The following is a 21,914-nucleotide window of genomic DNA, read 5'->3' as shown; positions in this document are numbered from 1 at the left end:
TGTGGGCCCATTCCTCCACAGTAGGGATCAGAACCCACCAGAACCTCAGTTCCAGACCAAGTGGACCGGATTTCTGGAGCGACCAACCCGATCTGGACCTCCAGGACCTTCTGGAGCGAAACCAGCACGGAGGAGAACCAGGAGCTGGTCCGACCGGACCCGGTTCTGAAGTTTCAGAACCTGCTGACGTCTTTCTTTTCATCATGCTGGAGAAATTCATCAGCTTGGTTCTGGCCCGGCCCGGTCCAGTCCGTATGGTTCTGTGGGAACCGGCGCCTCCAGCGGCTCTCAGGTGTTTCCAGGTAAACATGTTTGGGTTCAGCTCAGATAATTACCGGGTTCTGGTTCCGCCCACACAGATGGGTCGCTATAAGAAACGCTGCAGCCCGGCTGGTTCTGATCCGGCAGCACCGAAACGGACCAGCACACCCAGCAGGTACACACACACACACACACAGACCCATCAGGAGGTTCTGGTTCTGATGGTTCCTGCATGGAGGTGATGATGAAGATGAAGCTCAGCCTGAGGGACCTTCATCATCATCGTCAGGCCGTTGACCTGTGCTGCTGCTCCTCAGGTTTGACCTCTGACCTCTGACCCTGCATGGAGCGGAACCAGAACCCAGCGGCTCCTCTTCCTCACTGCTGCCGTGATGACGAAGAACAGCCGGTTCTGGACCAGCAGAACTCTCCAGGTGAGCGCCATGAAACGGGTCAGGGTTCTGATCCTGTTCTGGTTCAGAACCTGCTGCAGAGGTTCCTGAGGTCCAAAAGGTTCTGGAGGAGGTCCGAGTGTCTCCTGCTGTGGTTCCGTCATGTTCTGATGTCTCCACAAACCGGTCCGGGTCAGAACTTTGTCCGAACTGGACCAGCTGCCGACACTCTGCTGCTCTGAAGGTTCTGGTTCTGATGGTGGTCCAACATGCGGGTCGTTCTGACCCAAACAGGACCGACAGCTGCTGATGGTCAGAACCGCTGATCCAGAACCGGGTGTGGATCAACCTTCACTGTAGGTTCTGATCCTGCTGAAGGAGAACCGGATCAGAACTGGATCAGAACCTTCAAGTCGAGCAGTTCTGACAGAACCGGGTCAGCTGACTCTGTGCTGGCAGCTGATTGGACGGATGAATGAATGTGTCATGAGGAGAGCTGGTTAGCCGGTTCCCATGGTAACCTGAGCTCTTGCTGTGGGCTGCAGAGATTAAAGGTCCATCAGGAGGGAACCACCAGAACCAGAACCCGATCTGGACCAGCTGAAAGACTGACGGAGAAAAAGATTTAGCTTGAAGATCAGATTAGATTCTAAAGCTGCAGATAATCTGGAGATGAAAGAAACAGATGATCAGGTTTACGCAGTAAAACTGGAGAGATAAATGTTCTGGTTCTGAAGAGACTAAACTAAAACTAAACTAAAACTAAACTAAAACTAAACTAAACTAAAACTAAACTAAACTAAAACTAAACTAAAACTAAACTAAAACTAAAACTAAACTAAACTAAAACTAAACTAAAACTAAACTAAAACTAAACTAAACTAAAACTAAAACTAAACTAAACTAAAACTAAACTAAAACTAAACTAAACTAAACTAAAACTAAACTAAACTAAATCAAACTAAAACTAAACCAAACTAAACTAAACTAAACTAAAACTAAACTAAACTAAATCAAACTAAAACTAAACTAAACTAAACTAAACTAAAACCAAACTAAACTAAACTAAAACTAAACTAAAACTAAACTAAACTAAACTAAAACATTTACAGATTAAAGCAGTGGTAGATGAAATCCAAAGAAATCCGGTTCCGTCTCTGAATCCTCGCTTCTCTCTCTCTGTCCAACACCAATCAATCAATCAATCAATCAATCAATCAATCAAATTTTATTTGTATAGCACATTTCAGCAGCAAGACATTTCAAAGTGCTTTACATCATTACAAACACAGAAACACAAAGCAACATAGAATCAATAATTAAAACATGACATTAAGTCAAGTTAAATTTGTAATTGATTACATTTTAAATCCAATCCTAAACAGGTGGGTTTTTAGTTGAGCTCACCAAGAACCTGCAGCAGAAAACGCTGCAGCAGCGTAAAGAACTGGCAGCAGCAGATTGCTGCAGCAGGGACTTTAAATCAGCTGCAGCACAGTTTTAGAAACCAGGATCATCAAGTGGTGGTTTCTCCTACAGGAGACGTTGAGACGCTGCGGCCTAGTCCAAACCTGACAGCACATTCATATCCAAAATGTCTGATGATCCATCAGAACGCAGCTGATACCAGGTTCTGACGATCAGGATCCGTCACAAAACACGACCTTCGTTTTAAAGGCTCACAACTCGTTTTCTATGAGCTTTAAAAGGGAAACTAAAATAAAAGGCATGAACCTGGAGCGGGTCCAGATGGTTTCCAGGGTGAACCGTCGCTTCCATCTTCTCCACATTCACAACCAGTTCAGCCTGGAGAAAGGTCACAAGGTCATCCTAGAAACTGTTTCCTGTGGGAATACATAACATCCTGGATAAATAACTCAGGGTTAGGGATCACTGATCCACTGATCAGGTTCTCTTCAGAGGATCTGGTCTAAAAACAAACAACTTCAATCGGGTCAGAACTTAAAGCAGGAAGTTTGGGGCCGTCCAGGTTTTAATGCTTGTAATCTACCCTAACAGGCTGGATTAACCTGGATTATAGATAAATCTGGGTGTCATCAGCAGAAAATTTCTCCTGTGCTGTCTGGTGGTTTCACCAACTGGAACCACAGTGAAGCGGATCGGGCCGAGTCCAGAACCCTGTGGGACTCCACCAGCCCTGGAGCCGGAGGACAAGCAGCAACAAACTGGGATCACTGGGATGAAACCAGTCTGCTGCCGATCCCTCAATAGCAACATGTTCAAACCGCTCTGAGAGAAGGCTGTGATCATCTGGATCAGAACCAGAACCTCTTCTATCATCTCATTCTGCTTCTCTTCCAAGTTTCTCACTGCTTTTATTTTGAAAATTGTAACAGTTAAATCAACTCAGAGTCATGTTTCCTCTCTTGTAACTCCACCCACTCAGGTCAAAGGTCAGATGATATTCCAGCTGTTCAGCATCACCAGGTGAAGCAGAGCTCCAGAGGACGCATCGTCCCCGCATCCAAGGTAACCAAGGTGACTTAGGTAACCAAGGTAACTAAGGTGTCCAAAGTAACCAAGGCAACCAAGGTGACTAAGGTAACCAAGGTAACCAAGGTGACCAACGTAACTAAGGTAACCAAGGTAACCAGGGTGACACATTATTCAGGTGAGTTGCCACCTGCTGGGGTCAGGGTTAGGAGCCTAACATGTTGACTCTGACCCTCTATAGGTCATAGGTCATTCAGCATCATTTTATCTCTTTAATTAATAGGGATGAGTGTTAGCATGCTACATGCTAACAGGCTAGTGATGTGGGAACAGAACTGGGTCAGAACCGGGTTCAACACAAGGACATCAGGAGACCCGGTGGGAACAGAACCAGGTGAAAGACGACAACAAAAGCTGTGGAATGTTTGAGGCTGAAACAGGAACCGGCACCTGATCCTGGTTAATCCAGGTGGGATTAGGGGCGGGGCATCCAGGGGCGGGGACAGGTGAGGACATCAGGTAGAGTCTGGGCTCAGCTCTGCAGCAGGTTCAGTTCTGCTGGTCTCCAGTATGCTGGGTCTAGCCCTGAGGAGCAGACAGAACCAGGTACAGCTGCAGGTCAGGTCCAGTTGGGTTTCAGGTTCTGATTTAATCTGAAGTATTTCAGGTTCTGGTTGGGTTCTGGTTCTGAACTGACCCAGTTCAGCAGGTTCTAGCCAGGTCTGTAAGCTGATTTGGTGCTGAGACGGGTCAGAGGACACGGAGGAGGTCCAGCCTCATCAGAGGACGTCTCCAGTCACACTGTGCGCGCGCGTGTGTGTGTGTGTGTGTGTGTGTGTGTGTGTGTGTGTGTGTGTGTGTGTGTGTGTGTGCGCGTGTGAGTCAGATGTTTGTGCTGCTGAAGGAGCTGGTGATGGACCAGAACCAGGACCTGCAGTGGAGGGAGTCGGGTCGGTGGACGGGTTCTGAGGACCAGGAGACGGCTCACATCGTCCCCCTGTCCGTCCAGTCCCTGCTGGTCCTGCAGAAGCTGCTGTCCGACGGTGAGGACGATGTCCCCTGGTCTCCTGGGTGGATGTTTGAACAGCGAGCCCTGATTCTGGTTCTGGTTGCAGGCGCCGTTCTTCTGGACCTCCAGCAGAGCAGTCTGGGGGGCGTGGCCCAGCAGGTGGTGGAGCGTCTGCTGGACGGCGAGCAGGTCAGAACCGGAGACGGAGACAACGTGCTGAGGACGCTGCTGCTGCCGCACAGGTACACCACCTGTCCTCCACCTGTCCTAAACCTGTCCTCCACCTGTCCTCCACCTGTCCCCCACTTGTCCTCCACCCAGTGTTGTAGTCAAGACCACCTAACCCGAGACCAAGACCGGCGCCCTGCGCTACATGACAAAATGTGAAATATGATCAAAACTGCTTCTCAAATTGACCTGAAAGATCCACATTTCCATAAAAACACCCAGATATTAAATACTTAGAGCTGAAATAAATTTAACCAGTGTCATTATCAATTCAAACTCGTCTTCATTCTGCTTTGCTTCCATCTCTGTGCCACAATCCGCTGAGGTCTCCTGCCATCCTAAAAAGATAACGCCCTGAGCAGCCGCCCATATCACTCATGTCAGAAACAGGCAGTCTGCACCGTTAAACATGGCGGTGCCTCCGTCTGTCCTGCTGCATGAAGCCAGGCAGCACAACGCTGTAACTCTGCCACATGACAGGTGACAAAAACAATCAAAGAGCAACGCGCATCCTCTGCGTGCTTTTGTTCTTGTGTTTTATTTATTTCCTAATTAAATCAATATCAATGTATATAATGCACCAAAGAACGGCTCTCAGTGAGGCTCCAGTCACATCTTCTTAGTGAAGAGAAGTTCAGAAGAATCGGACCGTTTGTGAATGTCACATCACTATATTGCAGACTTTTGGACACCGTGTTGTCCCATATATGTCCCAAACCTCCGCACAATAATTCAGCGCAGTGAGTGACTTTTTTTTCCATCACAAATGCTTATGTGTCTCTGTACAGCTAGCTTTGCTAACATCACGTCACAGAGTTTACCTTTCTTTGAGCTTCTGTTCTAAGCAGCGACGTCAGTAACTCGTCACTTAGTAACACATCACTTAGTAACGCATCACTTAGTAACTCGTCACTTAGTAACGCGTTACTGACGTCAGACCACGTTTTTCAGTAACGAGTAATCTAACGCGTTGCTATTTCATATCCAGTAGTCAGACTACAGTTACTTATCAAAATCATTTTTGCGTTACTATTTTCTTTTGGAATTTAATTGTATTTCCTCTGTGCGTCTTGTCGAGTGATCGCCGTTTCTATGCGACAGAAACATAAACAATGGAGGGAAAAGGGAGATGCGATTTTGTTGGTAGAAAAACAGGAACTATTTTGAGTTTCTGTCGCCAAGTCCGATTATTATAAGCGGCTGTGGGCTTTTTTTTTTTTTTTAAGTCGCTAGCAGATTTAATGAGTCGCTTTCTGGGCTGGTTTTTGAAGGTGAAGTTGTTCATTTGGGCTTGGAAATAAACAGACAGAAACCCCAGAATGTGTCTGACCTCCAGCTAGTTTTAGTCAGACTCTCCCTGTCCATCATTTCCAGGATGATCCGTCCCGCTGCGTCTCTGTTAAAGTTAATATATTACCTGTGAATGACGTCCAGATGTCCAGAACATTGGAAACATGGAGACTAATATGAACAGAGCAATAAACGTGAAAACAGCCACGAATGAACGAGTCTGTAAAGTTGTGCAACTAAACACCATTATAATTATTAATATTAAGATAAGTGTCACTAATCTGTGCAGCAGTCATCTGAACTGTGGAGCCGCAGGAGGAGCTCTGACCTCTGACCTCTGACACCAAACACAGAACCTGGAGGCTGCGGGTTAAAATCCTTAGAGTTTTCCAGACAATAGTGGAAAACACAAAAACTGCACAAATTACTAATGTTTTTTATTGTAACCATTAAAAAATCTCCCCTTCAGTTCAACCTTATCAGTGGAGACACATTGTTGATGTTACTGTTATTAAATAACTTACAATTAAATATTGGCAAAGATCAATGTCATTTTCACAGTGTTGTTGTTAGCAGCTGCTGAAAGTAACTAAAAAGTTACTTTTAATGTAACTTAGTTACTTTCCAAATCAAGTAGTCAGTAATCTGAGTTACTTTTTCAAGGAGTAATCAGTAATCTGATTAAAGTTACTTTTTCAAGGAGTAATCAGTAATCTGATTAAAGTTAGACTTCGTCCCACCGTGTGTGAAAGCGAAGTTCTGCTGAATTAGCTGATGGTTTATGCAGCTCAATTAAATTACTGACGATTAGACAGAGAAATCTTCTGCCGCTCAAAGAAAACCACTGAGCATGTCTCAGAGCGCTGGGCAGGGGAGTAACAGAAACACCTTATTGGTTGGATTTTAATCGGTGCATTTGGCATCCAGTGAAAACAAACATGTTAAATAAACCGGACAGTTTTCTGTACGTTTAGTGATATTCCCACAGTTGCAGTCTTCACTGGTCTTGAAATAAAATCCCGAGTCCTTAGCGCCCGAGACCATCAAAAAATGGTCTCGGGACCAAGACAGGTGTCGAGTACTACAACACAACACTGCCCCCACCTGTCCTCCACCTGTCCATCACATATTATTCAGTTCACCTCTCAGCTGGTTCTATAGTCTCACATCCATCCTTTGCTGAACTACTTCCTGTCTCTCCCAGTCCTCCCAGTGATCAGCAGGATCCTCGCTGGTTCAGCAGGAACATTTCTGCAGCTGACCTTTCCTCCCTGATTGGCAGACGCACCGGCCAATCAGAGCTCTCCAGGAACACAGCCAATCACAGAGAGGCTGATGTCAGCAGGAAGGTGAAGTCAGTTTAGCTTCTCACCATGAAACCATCGATCAGTCGGCAATAATCAATCAGACGTTACATTCAGTCGTCACCTGAATCTTCATCTACCATGTTGATCAATATTCCAGTTATTAATAATCAAAGCAATAATAATAATCTGATCAGGTTTCAGTCTGGATTTAAAGGAACTCAGGGTTTCGGCTGTTTTTCAGTTTTCTGGAAGCATAGAAGCTGAATGCTGCTTCTTCATGTTTGGTTCTGGATGCAGAACCAGAACCAGGACCAGCAGGTTGATCCAGCAGCAGCAGCTGTGCTGTGCTAGATCTATAGCTGTAGAGCTATAGATCTAGATTGTCTCCCCGCCCTCAGGGTGCCACCCTGGGCGGTTGCCATGTCGCCCATATGAGAACCTGCTACTGGTTCACTAACACAACCGGGTCAACACCGAGGTCCAACAGAATCAGCACTATGGTTGGAGCACTTTGACTAGGCCAGACTCTGTACCATGGAAACCAGACTGAAAGTTGGTTGTTGTTAGGAAACTGACTTTTCAATCATTTTGAAAATGGCCTCACACAGCTGGGTGACCTCTGACCTCTGTCCAGCAGGAGACTTTGCCATGCGGATCACAACCTGACGGAAAGCTGATGGAGCGAGCTGAGGCCGCCGTCGTCCTTGTGGGTAAGAACAGGGGGGTCAAGGTCAGGGTCAAGGTCAAGGTGAAGGTCAGAGTACTGATTTCAGATCATCCAGCAGTCGACTCCAACGGTCTGAGGGAACGGATTATGAGGCTGGTGTGTGTGTGTGTGTGTGTGTGCATTAATTACCATACATAGATGCAGTAAGAACAATGACACGCAGTACCAGAGAAAATCCCCTAGAGGGCAGCACAACAACACACATGAATGATCAGTTAAATAAATGTGAACAACACAAAACCTCCAGAAAAGAGGATGTAAAATTTCACCTCTACAATTATAATAACAATACTTAAGATATTATTGGTAGCCAGAGAAACACGGCAACAATTTCCCACCCTGGACTAGTAACTGACCAACATGGTAAAAACACACACAGGTCTCACACACACGTGATGAACGAATGATTGACGGCGGCTCCTGATCCGTGGATCCAGTATCACATCGAAGCGCAGAGATTAACCTGAAATTACAAAACAAACAGATGCATTATGGGTAACGTAGTGTTGCATGAAGAGACGGACTTTTAACAGGACCCGACCTCTGACCTCCTGGCAGCATCCAGGTGAAGTTTTGTTCTCCCTTCTACATCAACTTCATCCGATCAGGACTTCAACCTGGGTTCATATGACCTTTAACCTTTTAGAGGACTGGTGTGTGTGAATGAGCGTCCAGACGCAGCAGGTCACGTTCCTGGTGCTGTAGATCCAGTAGATCTGCTGAAGGTTAATTTCTCCCTGTGCTGTGACTGCAGGCAGCGTGGGCTTCTTGGACCGGCCCGTCCTGGCCTTTGTGCGACTGCAGGAAGCGGTTCTGTTGGACTCTGTTCTGGAAGTCTCCGTCCCAGTCCGGTTCCTCTTCCTCCTGCTGGGCCCTCCTACTGCCAGCCTGGAGTACCACCAGATCGGCCGTTCCGTGTCCACGCTGATGTCAGACCAGGTGCGTTCCTGCTCATGTTCTTGGAAACGCCCACCAGGTGGCGCCACAACATGTGGTCGTTCTCTTCCAGAGCTTCCATGAGGCGGCGTACCGAGCAGAGAGCCAGCAGGACCTGCTGACGGCCGTCGACCGCTTCCTGCAGCGCAGCGTGCTTCTGCCCCCGCCTGACGCCAGCAGGGAGGAGCTTCTGCTCTCGGCTCCTCGCTGCCAAGGAGAGACGCTGCAGAACGGAGAGAGAGAGCAGAGCAGCAAGCTGCAGGAGAAGCAAAGCAGCCTTCAGCAGGACAAAGGTGGCTGACTGTCTTCTCCTTAGAGGCTCTGCTATTAACTAAAACCAAAATTAATTACTTGCATAAGCTTTTCTGGAAATGTTACCATCAAACTTATGATGGTTAAAGGAACAAATGGACTGAGGACAGGCAGCAGAAATGAGCATAACAATATAGCATCAACATTCAAACATTAGTGTGGTCATGATGGGTGGTGGTTGATGTTGGACCCAAAAGCAGAAACGGAGGCAGCGAATGGGTTCGAAGACCTCATGAAGATTGAGTTATAAAATACACGGGAAGCCAAGCAGGAGCAAAGAGCAAAACATACTCAATAAGGAAATCAGCAAAGGAACACAAGGAAATTAACGAAAGGATCCGGCAAGCAGTGACTGAAAAAGAGAAGCTTAAATACTGAGGAGGTTGAAAGCTGAAGAAAAGTCCTGGCTGGACAGACAGAGAGAGGCTCAGGGCATCAGGAAATAATTCTAACAACAACCAGACTGTTCATCATCCAACACGCTTATTTCTAGTGGGGTTGCGACGGGTGCTGGTGCCTATCTCCAGAGGTCAAAGGGCAAAAGGCTGGGTCACCTGGACAGGTCACCAGTCCATCGCAGAGCGACACAGAGACACACAGAAGGAGCAACCATGCACACACACCTAAGGAGAATGTTTTTGCTTCAGTAAGGGATTGACATGTGGTGATGTGGTGATGTGGTGATGCCAGGCTGATGTTCTGGATCTTCAGCCTGGCGGTGGCCTGGCTGCAGGTCGCTGCGTTTTCTCTCCTCTGACTTCACGCTGATCTTCTCTCTCAGACTCTCTGGTTCCCTTCAAGTCCGCCGAAGCTCCTCTGAGGCGTTCGGGTCGTCTCTTTGGCGGTCTGATCCAGGATGTGACCCGGCGGTACCCTCAGTACCTCAGTGACATTCAGGATGCTCTGAACCCTCAGTGCATGGCGGCCATCATCTTCATCTACTTCGCTGCCTTGTCTCCTGCCATCACCTTCGGCGGACTGCTTGGTGAGCGAGGCCCTCAGCAGGGATGGAGGACAACCAGCAGGACGACCTTTAACCTCTGTCCTGTGATCCAGGCGAGAAGACCGAGGGTCTGATCGGTGTGTCCGAGTTGATCGTTGCCACGGCGATGCAGGGCATCGTGTTCAGCATACTGGGAGCTCAGCCTCTGCTGGTGATCGGCTTCTCTGGACCTCTGCTGGTGTTTGAGGAAGCTTTCTACACGGTGAGCTCTCCTGGTTCAGACAATAGATTCCAGTAGAAAGAAAACTGCAAACTGTACAGTGAGGACAGAGATACATTTAATAAAGACTGCCTACTCTGAAAATGTCCAACATGTCCATGTGTACAGTATTTGTGCATTAAAAGAACAAACTGTTTACCGAAAACTGACAGGAAAACTGCAAGTACCAGCAGGAAAGTGAAAACTTGGTGAGTTTGTTGGTTCTGAAGTCCAACAGCTGCTGGAGGAAGGATCTACCGTAACGCTGCTTCACGCACCGAGGATGCAGCAGCTTGTCAGAAAGCATGTTCATTTTAGAACTACTGCAGTGCATTCTGGGTACAGAATAAACTATTGCACCGCACCCTGGGTGGAGAATGAGACAAAACGTATCTGCTTTGTAAGCAGCCCTCATCCCCTTCAAAATAAGAGCATGAATATAAATGTTTAGCTACTTGAAGAATTCCTAAAAGTTGATAACCAAATCTAACCAAACATAGACGTCTAACTTTATTCAACTGAAAGTTTACAACACAGTCAAGTAAATTAGCGCTTAGCTGGAGAAAATCATTAAGGGGAAGCTAAATGCACTAAATGTTTTCAAAGTTAGCAAAAATGTTAAAGCGCTAAGCTAAAAACTAGCTCCACTTTTAGCAGAATATTGGAAATGTGCCCAGCACTGAGATCCAGCCTGAGGTTGAGAGACAACGGCCTTATACTGGGTTTAGTTACTGGGACGGCATGTAGATGAAATGGAACCGCTTTTAAAAAAATCTGAATTAATTGAAAATGTGAATTAAAAGCCAGTTGTTAGATGTTCATTTGCCGTCTGTACGAGGTGAGGCATCATTCCCATCTCCTCTGTGGAAACCGCTTCGCCCCACAGCTGTCAGGACGCTCCCTGGAACTGGGCCGCTCTGTGTTTCTCTGCAGTTCTGCAAAGACAACGAGATCGAGTACCTGACGGGCCGGGTCTGGATCGGCTTCTGGCTGGTGTTGATCGTCTTCATCACTGTGGCCTTGGAGGGAAGCATCCTAGTTCGGTTTGTTTCTCGCTTCACTCAGGAGATCTTCTCCTTTCTCATCTCCCTCATCTTCATCTACGAGACCTTCGCCAAGCTGGTCAAGGTCAGTCCAGAAGCCTGCAGAAGACTCCAGCTGTGATGCCGCTGCGCTCCACTTCTTCTCTGTTCTCTCATAGATCTTTAAGGAGCACCCACTCCAGAACTGTTTCCATGGAAACAACAGCGGATCTCCGTCTCTGTGCAACTTCTCGGTGACTGCCGGGAGTCCCGGGGGAACCGCCGGAGAGCCAAACACGGCGCTGCTCTCACTGGTCCTCATGGCGGGAACGTACTTCATCGCCTTCTACCTGCGGAAGTTCAAGAACAGCTCCTTCTTCCCAGGACGGGTCAGTACCTACCAGAGCAGAGGGACGGGGCCAGTACACCCCCAGCCCTGACCAGGTCTGAAGAAGAGGCCAGCCCAGACCCAAAGTACCTGCTGGAGGCTCACAATCTGATTATCAGGGTTTAGAGGTGAAAGGTTAAAGTTCTCAACCAGAGACAACTGGATCCGTGTCTCCCAGGATTCTCAGTAACTGGTCCATTGTCGAAAACGTGGAAATTTTACTGCGAGACCGTCTGAAGGAGTCCAGTTTTCTAAAGCTTAGACCAGTTTGGGCCAGTAGAACCAGAACTGACCCATGAGGCCTAGTAGTGTTGTATGACTTTGATTCTTAGCCTGGTCTGGAGACCTCAGTTCTCCTAGAGAAGACTTTAGGACATCTCCATCAGCCGACCAGCGTCTGCGGATCTAAAACCACATTCCTTGTGTTTCAGATCCGTCGAATCATTGGAGACTTTGGGGTCCCCATTGCGATCCTCATCATGGTTCTGGTGGACTACAGTGTGGAAGACACCTACACCCAGGTGAGGGTGCAGTTTGTTTTAATCCCACATCCTGCTGACCCCAGCGGTGAACCGCTCTGCTCCTGTCGGTCTACAGAAACTCAACGTTCCCAGTGGATTCTCAGTGTCCAGTCCGGAGAAGCGTGGCTGGCTGATTTCTCCGTTGGGTTCTGATGGCCAGTTTCCAGTTTGGATGATGGGAGCCAGCATCCTGCCAGCCATCCTGGTCTTCATCCTCATCTTCATGGAGTCACAGATCACAGCGTAAAGAACTTACTGCTCGTCAGGGATGTAGTCAGTACCAGTACCTCAGAGGTGTCACTGCTAAAGATGAACCAGGTCCAATAAGGAATCATTGTACATTTAGGAGTTGTGACTCAAATTGTTTTAACATTGATCTCTTTCTAAAACCTAAAACTGGAACCAGAAATGGTCCACTTACCCTTGTTGGTCTGACTAGACTCAAGTGGTTCTGGACTTTTAACCAGGTTTATGGTCAGTTTGGGTTTAGGAGGAACGTTTGACTAAAGTCATGGTCCTGATTCTCTTGGATTCATGACTAGAATTATGGTCCTAATTGTTGGTTTGGACTCAAGAGTTTGGAACTTTGTTGCCTGACTTTTGGACTAGGTCCCGGTAATATGACTTTGGGTCTTAGGACTTGTTTACATAACAACGATTCAACAAAAAATTTTTTATTTATTTTTTACCATTTCTATTAACTCATAGGCTGTTTTCCACCTGATAGTCCTATAGATTAAACCTCCAGCTGCTGTGGCTCTGACTCAAACCAACCTGTTCCCCTCCTGGCCTGTGGGGGCGCTGCACCAAGAACCACAGAAGGAAATGACACAAAAACCTCTGAAGACACTGAGAGCAACTTCCTGTTTCACCAGATGGAAACAAGATGGAGGCGTCAGATTTTTCTCTTTAGTCTTTGGCTGAAGACCAGGAGCCATTTCTGCTGCTAGTGCTAGGCTAGCATGTTAGCTTTGGTTGTATTTACCCAGAATGCCCTGTGCTGTAGTCCACTTCCTGCTTTTGATACGTTCTCAGGTCCACTTTACTTCAACCAAACCAGAATTCACTTCAACTGAACCCAAACTGAGGTTTGGAGGACCAGAGGTCAAAGGTTGATTAGCGTTCACGCCTCACCAACCGCACCGGATTTTATAGGCAAATGGACTGGAGTTGGACTGAAGCGAAGTGAACAGGGCTGATGGGAATGAAGCCTTAATGTTCAGCAGAACTGGACTCTTGACGCGTGGTTCTGGTCCAGGTTCTGGTCCACGTTCTGGTCCAGGTTCTGGCCCGTGTCCTGATGTGAGCTGACAGATGTCTTATCTGTCTTGTAGGCTGATTGTCAGTAAGAAGGAGAGGATGCTGGTGAAAGGAACCGGGTTTCATCTGGACCTGTTGATTATTGTGGTGGTGGGCGGAGTCTCAGCCCTGTTTGGTTTGCCGTGGCTCTCCGCCGCCACGGTTCGCTCGGTCACCCATACCAACGCCCTGACCGTCATGAGCAAGGCCGTGGACCCTGGAGACAAACCGCGCATCCAGGAGGTGAAGGAGCAGAGGGTGACTGGGTTCTTGGTGGCGGTTCTAGTGGGTAAGGCAGTGTCACGGTACCAGCACCTGGGTCACCTCCAGACTGCTGGGTTCTGAACGGGTCGGCTCTGTCAGGTCTGTCCATCGTTATCGGAGAGGTTCTGCGCCAGATCCCCCTGGCGGTTCTGTTTGGGATCTTCCTCTACATGGGTGTGATGTCACTGAACGGGATCCAGCTGACAGAGCGTCTCATCCTGCTGCTGATGCCTCCCAAGTACCATCCAGACCAGAACTACGTCCGCAAGGTAAGGACCGGTTCTGGTTCCGGTCCCTGCTGACCCGATCCCGGTCCCTGCTGACCTGCGGCCCCCTGTCCCGTCCCAGGTGAGGACGCTGCGGATGCACCTGTTCACGCTGGTCCAGCTGACGTGCCTGTCCCTGCTGTGGGTTGTCATGGCGACGGCGGCGGCGCTGGCGTTCCCTTTCATGCTGCTGCTGACCATCCCTCTGAGGATGCTGCTGCTGCCGCGCCTCTTCAGCCCCAGAGAGCTTCTGAGTGTGAGTCAGTGATGTCACCGTGATGTCACCATGATGTCATCCTTAACCCACAAACTGCAGGATTCGGTGCAGCCTGGACCTCTGACCTCTGACCTCTGACCTGCAGCTGGATGCTGACGATGCAGAGCCCCACCTAGAGGAGAAGGAGGGGCAGGACGAGTACTCGGACCTTCAGATGCCCATCTGACCCGATCGGACCGGAACCATTCGCACCTCTGAACAGCTGCTTTTGAACATGCTGATGTGATTTTACTTAAATGTTTCTCTGTAACGATCAGAACCAGAACCAGAACCTGCTGCTCTCAGTAAAAACTCCTCAATAAACAGATCTGTCTTTATATCTGCCTCTTATCATCCAGTTTGGACCGGTTCGGGTCAGAACTGGGTCCAGATCCATGTACTTTATGAAAACAGTGAATGGTTTCAGAACCGGGTCCAATCAGATCAGCTCCCGTCTCTGTTCGTGACTCAGGTCTTCTGATCCAATCAGCTGCCAGCTCCTGGGCTCAGGCCCCGCCCCTTGGCTGCAGGCTGTGGTGGAGTGATCTGATTGGCTCTGGCTCCTCTGGCCAATCAGCTGTCAGGATGTTCCTGCCAATGTCTGGCCTGTCTCACCTGGTTGCTGTGGTAACGCTCTCTCGATGAAACCCGAGCAGGCATGGCAGCCGGCCGTCACCTGAGCCGCTCTGAATGTTTGATGCGTTCCGTTAGAGATCCTGGAACACCTGAGCAGAACGCCGCCGCCGCCGCCAGAGGAGGAGCGCCGCAACGCCGCAGGTAACCTGGAGTCAGCTGGAAACACCTGGAGACACTTGGCAGCTTCTGATTCTGCTGGGTTCTCAGACTCACCTGACCAGCTTCATGTTGGTTCTGCTGGTATTCCCAACCAGTGGCCCAAGAAGGTTCTGGTTCTGGATCTGGTTCTGGATCAGCCATGGGGATCTGAGGCTGGCTTCTTCTTCTGGACCTTCAGGCCCGGTTCTAACTTCCGTCGTTCAGGATCCAGAGGTTTCTGCTCTGGTTCTGCTGGCAGATCCGGTCCCGTTAGATCGGACCTGCAGGAACCATCCATCCATCCATCCATCCATTTTCTGTTCACCCTTGTCCCTAATGGGGTCGGGAGGGTTGCCGGTGCCTATCTCCAGCTACGTTCCGGGCGAGAGGCGGGGTACACCCTGGACAGGTCGCCAGTCTGTCGCAGGGCACTGCAGGAACCGACAGAGCTGAAATCAGGGCCAGCTGGGCTTGCTGCTGGGAGCAGAAAGTTCTGTTGTGACCCGCGGGTCACTCAGAGTCCGATTCGGTCCAGATGGTCCCCTCCGTTCTCTGAGCAGGAAACGATGCAACTAGCCAGGGGGCGGGGCTAGAGGGCAAGTATCCAATGGGAAACCAGGACCAGAACCGGAACCAGACCAGAACCAGAACCTTGACCTATACCTGGAACTTTTATCCAATCAGATTGTTTGGCTCGTGGATCCGGCTGATCTGATTGGCTGCCAGTGTTCCTGAGCTGCTCTGTGGCGACCCCTGCTGGATCTGTAGAATAACGTCTTGATACATATCTTTGTTTTTTTATTTTTCTGTCGGATAAACTTCAGATTCAGTTTCTCCGCTGAGAAACGTTCTGGAAATGTGGAGCTGAAACCAGAGGAGGAAGAATGAATATTAATTACTATTAATTACTAATCCATCGGTTAAAATGATTGCGTCTGTTTAAGATCAGCTGCTTACTGATTGGTCCCCTCTGGCCCCGCCCACATTTCATGAACTCTGAGGCTCAGCTTCTCAAAAGTTATTGATTCTCTTAAATAATTCAGTTATCTGATGTGAGCTCAGCCTGGAGCGAGCCTCACTGAGCATGCTCAGTAGCGTTGGCGTGGTCTGGTGGCTCTGATTGGAAATGGGGAAACTGGATCAGTCCCAGTTTGTTCCTGGAGTTAGTGGGAAAGGTGTGACATCACCTGCTGTTCTCAACTGGGCGGAGCCACAGTGATGTCACAGCGGTCTGCATCAAGGTGTGACGTCACTTCCCTCCAGGTGATGAACCAGGATGTCAGACGGGAAGCAGCGCAGTCTGTCCACTTCTGGAGAATCTCTGTACCAGATCCTCGGCCTGGAGAAAGGCTGCAGCCATGACGACATCAAGAAGTCCTACAGGTAAGCCCCGCCCCCTGCGAATATGTAGCCCCGCCCCTCTCACAGCAGTTTTTTCTTTTTTCTTACGCTGGTAGCTTTACATTTAGTAATCCACATGCCTAAGTACTTAATTTCATTTTTGACTGAAATATTGGAAATTGAAGAATCACAGCAATTATGGATACTCATAACTTCACATTTATTTATATTTATCTGCAGCCCTGAGGCTGAGAGAACAACTTTATTTAGAGCTGGAGGAATTTGTTTGTTGTTTTTTAGGAAGAGGGTTGTATCATCTGCAAATTGGCTAATGATTATTTTCTGGTCATTAATTTCCAAACCTTCAATATTAGAGTTTTTAATTGTTATTGCTAGTAGTTCTGTGATTATAATAAATAAGAGAGGCGAGATACTGCAGCCTGGTCTGATTCCTCTTTCTACTTTGAATCTGAGCCTTGTGACAGAGACACACAGCTTCATATTAATATATACAGTATATATATATATATATGTTAATATTGGTGTTTAACATGGTAATCATATTAAGAAAACTATTTCCAAATCCAAAATGTCTCAACGTGTTAACAATAAATTGATAGATAGATTTGTGTAAATCTAAAAACAACATAAAACCATCATCTCTTATTAATGACTATAATCAATAAGGTCCAGAACCAGGCGCATGTTGTTATGATGGATCTGGATTTCAGAAAACCGGATTGGGTTTGACTAATTATTTTAGGTAAACCTGTTTTTAACCTCATTGCCAAAACTTTGGTTAAGATCTTCTAGTCAGTGATCAACAGCGTGATGGGCCTTAAATTATTTACATTTTTCTTATCTTTACCAGGTTTGGGGATTAGTTAAATTAGAGTTCCTTTCTACTAGCACTAGAACATTCCGACTAGAACATTCCGACTAGAACATTCCGACTAGAACATTCCTACTAGAACATTCCTACTAGAACATTCCTACTAGAACATTCCGACTAGAACATTCCTACTAGAACATTCCTACTAGAACATTCCTACTAGAACATTCCGACTAGAACATTCCTACTAGAACATTCCTACTAGAACATTCCGACTAGAACATTCCTACTAGAACATTCCGACTAGAACATTCCGACTAGAACATTCCTACTAGAACATTCCGACTAGAACATTCCTACTAGAACATTCCTACTAGAACATTCCTACTAGAACATTCCTACTAGAACATTCTTCTACAGCCTGAAACAACAAGAGTTTTAAATCCTCCCAGAAATGTTTCTAAAGGTTAGTGGTAAATCCGTATGGAGTGAAAATAGTATGGAGTGAAAATAGTGTCAAAAAGATTTGTGTGTGCGTAACAGGATTTGTGCGTGTGTAAAACGATTTGTGCGTGCATAAAAAGATTTGTGCGTGTGTAAAAAGATTTGTGCGTGCGTAACAGGATTTGTGCGTGTGTAAAAAGATTTGTGCGTGCGTAACAGGATTTGTGCGTGCGTAAAAAGATTTGTGCGTGCGTAACAGGATTTGTAAACCTTAAAAATAAAATACATGTTGAAAAAGTACACACAAATCACCTGGTACGCACACACAAAACTGCAGTTACACACAAATCCGGTTACGAGTGCACAACTATTTTTGAGACTCATTTCACGCCTCGGTGGAAGCTCCAAGATTTGTGTGTAGATGGTGCGTTTACATGCTAGTAAAAGCTGGGACATCTGAGTTTTCTTCGGAACTGTTTCTTTTTTCCACAGTTCAATACATATTTCTCTCTTTACTTGTCTCGTGGCTTAGACATATTTTTGTGAGAGAAAAATACATATGTCATTACACCCACGTCTACTTTTTAATACTATAAGATTGTTTATATATGAATCCGCATTTGGGACCTATTCAACTGTAATTACTTGGGTAAAAAATTCAACCACTAGGTGGCGGAAGTTTATTCCGCTCTGACTGGGAAAAGCCTTCATTCAAACTGAGAGAAGAAACAAGAGAATGGCGGGTCAGCCGAGTGATCGTGTTCGTGGTTTACCGTCCGAAGTTAGTGGATGTTAAAATTTGCACGTTTTCCTGACCGTTGTAATGCGTATTTGTTAGATTATTTCAGATTACGTTTTACGTTTCAAGTAGTTCGACCCAAAGTTCTCGCCCTTCTATAGCAATAGCTCATGTCTACGTTAGCTAAGCTACTATTAGCCCTCGATTAGCATCGGTCCAGTTTAAAACAGAATCTTCCTGGCCCATTACAGCCATGTCTATGTTTATCACCATGCTCAGCTAGTTTTATGATGCCGACAATAATGTAGGCTTGACATATGTATTTTTCTCTCACAAAAATATGTCTAAGCCACGAGACAAGTAAAGAGAGAAATATGTATTGAACTGTGGAAAAAAGAAACAGTTCCGAAGAAAACTCAGATGTCCCAGCTTTTACTAGCATGTAAACGCACCATCTACACACAAATCTTGGAGCTTCCACCGAGGCGTGAAATGAGTCTCAAAAATAGTTGTGCACTCGTAACCGGATTTGTGTGTAACTGCAGTTTTGTGTGTGCGTACCAGGTGATTTGTGTGTACTTTTTCAACATGTATTTTATTTTTAAGGTTTACAAATCCTGTTACGCACGCACAAATCTTTTTACGCACGCACAAATCTTTTTACACACGCACAAATCTTTTTACGCACGCACAAATCATTTTACGCACGCACAAATCTTTTTACGCACGCACAAATCTTTTTACACACGCACAAATCTTTTTACGCACGCACAAATCCTGTTACGCACGCACAAATCTTTTTACACACGCACAAATCCTGTTACGCACACACAAATCTTTTTGACACTATTTTCACTCCATAGGAAGCTGGCGCTGCGGTTCCACCCGGATAAGAACCCGGACAACCCGGAGGCGGCGGAGAAGTTCAAGGAGCTGAACAACGCTCACTCGGTGCTGGCCGACCTCAGCAAGAGGAACATCTACGACTCGTACGGCTCCCTGGGGCTCTACGTGGCGCAGCAGTTTGGAGAGGACAACGTCAACACCTACTTCATGCTGTCCACCTGGTGGGCCAAGGTGTGGGCGGAGCTTAGAGGGACTGCCAGACTCCTCCCCCTGCGGTGAGGCTGGTGTGACGGTGTGTTTGTGCTGCAGGCTCTGTTCCTGCTGTGCGGCGTTCTGACCGGATGTTACTGCGGCTGCTGCCTCTGCTGCTGCTGCAACTGTTGCTGTGGGAAACTCAAACCCACTGCTGCGGGCGAGGGGGCGGAGCCAGAGTACGTCTCCCCTGACGACCTGGAGGAGGAGATTCGCAACAATCCTGACAACGGTAAGACGTCAGAAAGCGTCATCTGTAGGCTGCTGCTCTGGTTTCCATGATTCAAACGTTCAGTTCAGTGATGACTTTAGCCTGGCTGCTCAGTGACCCGTTTATTGTTGCTGTTGTGTTTGTCATCATGTTTTCATTAGTTTAAGGCAGTCTTGAATATGGAAAATTATACTTTGCTGCTTTTGTTTCTGTCTACAACAGTAAAATAATGTCAGTGATTCGTTTTATATTTTCTGCCAGAGTCTTGTTGTCGTTTTGGTTATTAGAAAGATTCTTCCACAGCCTGGTTCGTTGACGCCTCTTGGTGTCGCGCCACGCAGCGACGGCGCTGCGTGTTACCCAGCTGAACTACCAAACCCGCCTGGGCTTCTGCGTTGTCATGGTAACTCTGGACAGTAAGAAGGGTTGATTCATTGGACCAATTTATCAGCTGAACTACCTGCAACTTCCCAGAACATCCAACTGAGCCTGGAAGTCCATTGATGGCAACAGGGACTGTAGAACGTCCTAGTTCAAGTTCAGGAATGGAGGCGATGAGGGATCCCATCTGAACATCAGAACCAATCAGCTGCTCCAAACTGGGCAGCTGGATGAGACGGGAGGCTAACGGATCAACGTCTGGAGGAAGAGGCAGCTGCCCCTCAGCCAGGCGACCCCAGGGCAGCAGCGGCTGGATGTGGTGGGAATCGCTTTGGGCTCCAGAACCAAATATCTTCTGCTCTGCTTGTTCCAGATGTAGAGACACCGACCGTCCAGCAGCCCAGCAGCGCCAGCGAGAAGACGCAGCTGATCGGTGACGGCCACCGCAGATACGGAGACACCTACACCTGAGAGGGCAAGCAGACCCCAAGCCCCGCTGACTGGAACACCCAAATGTTCTTCACCAAAGACACCAAAATGTCTCTGATGTTCCAAACATAAAACCTGATGAACATTAAAACATTTGAGACATTTTCAACTTCAAAGCTTCAGTTTGGATCTTTTATGAAATCACTTCAATCCGTCTCCATGTTGTTACTTTGTTATGAGGCAGATCATCTCCTCCATCAGCTGCTACTGCCAGCTGAGGAAATGCACCAAAAACAACCAATCAGAGCCAGGAGGCGGGGCCCAGTGCTATAAATCACCTCATGTACCTGCTGCTAAATGTGCTAATGGTGGAGAAACAACTCACTGTTACAGCAAAACTGTTTATCTGCCGTCATCAGTTGCTATGCTAGCTAGTCTAGCATTCATGACAAGCTGTGCTAGCAGCATAGCAGAGAACAAGGAGGGGAAGCAGGCACAACTAAGAGTGATTGACAGCATCAAGCCCCGCCTCCAGGCTCTGATTGGTTGTTTCCAGTTAGCACTCAGATTATCTCTCATAAACTGTCACCACATAGACAGTTTTAACAAATATGTAAAAACAATATTTGATTCATAAAAGTTACAAACTGCAGCTTTAAGAGATTTGAGACAATACAAAGACTGAAACATCTCTCACCTTCCACCCCGCCGACCTTTAACCCTAAACCCTGAAGCAGCTGCATCCGGGTCTGAACAGAACCCGCCTCCGTTGGGGATGGTGACTTCCTGAATCTAACCAAACTCCTGCTCTGATTGGCTGTTTGATGATGAGTCAACCTGGAGGAGGAGCTTAAACTCTTTGTTGTGTTGATATGGAGACAGTGGTGGTCACGTGACCCGCTGGAAGCTCCGCCCCTCCGTTTGTATGCTAATAAAGGACTGAAGTGTGACTCTGTGTCCGCCTGGTCTGTGGCTCACGGTTTGACCTTTGCCCTCTGTTAAGCAGACTCAGGGTTCAACCTGCCAGGTGTTCACAGTGTTTCTCTTTTATGTCATTATCATCTAGCAGAATTAGTTTAGTTATATTTTGAGCCAGGGGCGATTCTAGGATCTGACCTTTAGGGGGGCTGAGCCCCCAGCAGGGCTAATACCCAAGAGAAGATATTCTAAATCTGACTGCTTATTTACATACATTCACAAACAAAATGAAGAGACATGTTGTCAGGAATTCACAGAACAAAGGAACAATGTTCATTTTACTCAAACATATACTTATAAAGAGTAAAATCAGAGAAACTTGAAAAATAAACTGGAAAAATATACATTTAGGAGTATTTTTACTAAGCTGTTTTTTTCTACTTTTACTTGAAAAATGTTATTCTGAAGTATTTCTACTCTTATTTGAGTAAAATTTCTGGACCCACTGAATGAAAAATTCACCAGACACAGAAACACCTGCAGGTTTTGTTGAAGTCATGTTCCAGTTTCTCTGTGTTTATTTTGAGTTTCCCGTGTCTCCGTGTTGTCCTGT

At 47.0% G+C, this 21,914-nt stretch overlaps 2 protein-coding genes across 5 annotated transcripts; both read left to right on the top strand.

Annotated features, from left to right (window-relative positions):
• Positions 1-313: 313 nt before the first annotated feature.
• slc4a2a (solute carrier family 4 member 2a) lies at positions 314-14,472 on the top strand. Of its 3 annotated transcripts, XM_028019960.1 has the most exons (19): positions 324-436; positions 579-695; positions 3,061-3,152; positions 3,994-4,150; positions 4,223-4,358; positions 6,839-6,983; positions 7,579-7,651; positions 8,423-8,607; positions 8,678-8,897; positions 9,698-9,901; positions 9,973-10,121; positions 11,052-11,246; positions 11,320-11,529; positions 11,960-12,049; positions 12,126-12,292; positions 13,384-13,637; positions 13,712-13,881; positions 13,961-14,134; positions 14,241-14,472. In XM_028019960.1, exons 2-19 carry the CDS (start codon positions 605-607, stop codon positions 14,319-14,321), a joined length of 2,793 nt encoding a protein of 930 aa, XP_027875761.1. In that variant the 5' UTR covers positions 324-436; positions 579-604; the 3' UTR covers positions 14,322-14,472. The 3 variants fall into 3 exon arrangements, with proteins under 3 accessions (XP_027875763.1, XP_027875761.1, XP_027875762.1); XM_028019962.1 differs by lacking the exon at positions 579-695 and having other exon boundaries at positions 314-436; XM_028019961.1 differs by lacking the exon at positions 324-436 and having other exon boundaries at positions 580-695; positions 3,061-3,143.
• Positions 14,473-14,577: 105 nt separating this feature from the next.
• LOC114146150 (dnaJ homolog subfamily C member 5-like) lies at positions 14,578-21,333 on the top strand. Of its 2 annotated transcripts, XM_028019978.1 has the most exons (5): positions 14,578-14,911; positions 16,172-16,291; positions 19,128-19,341; positions 19,420-19,594; positions 20,328-21,333. In XM_028019978.1, the coding sequence occupies exons 2-5, from the start codon at positions 16,185-16,187 to the stop codon at positions 20,423-20,425; spliced, it is 594 nt and encodes a 197-aa protein (XP_027875779.1). In that variant the 5' UTR covers positions 14,578-14,911; positions 16,172-16,184; the 3' UTR covers positions 20,426-21,333. The 2 variants fall into 2 exon arrangements, with proteins under 2 accessions (XP_027875779.1, XP_027875780.1); XM_028019979.1 differs by lacking the exon at positions 14,578-14,911 and having other exon boundaries at positions 15,347-16,291.
• Positions 21,334-21,914: the final 581 nt, after the last annotated feature.

This window comes from Xiphophorus couchianus, chromosome 6 (genome assembly GCF_001444195.1).
Source record: "Xiphophorus couchianus chromosome 6, X_couchianus-1.0, whole genome shotgun sequence".
NCBI lineage: Eukaryota > Metazoa > Chordata > Actinopteri > Cyprinodontiformes > Poeciliidae > Xiphophorus > Xiphophorus couchianus.
The sequence above is the reverse complement of the archived record's forward strand: the minus strand, read 5'-3'. Positions and strand labels throughout refer to the sequence as shown.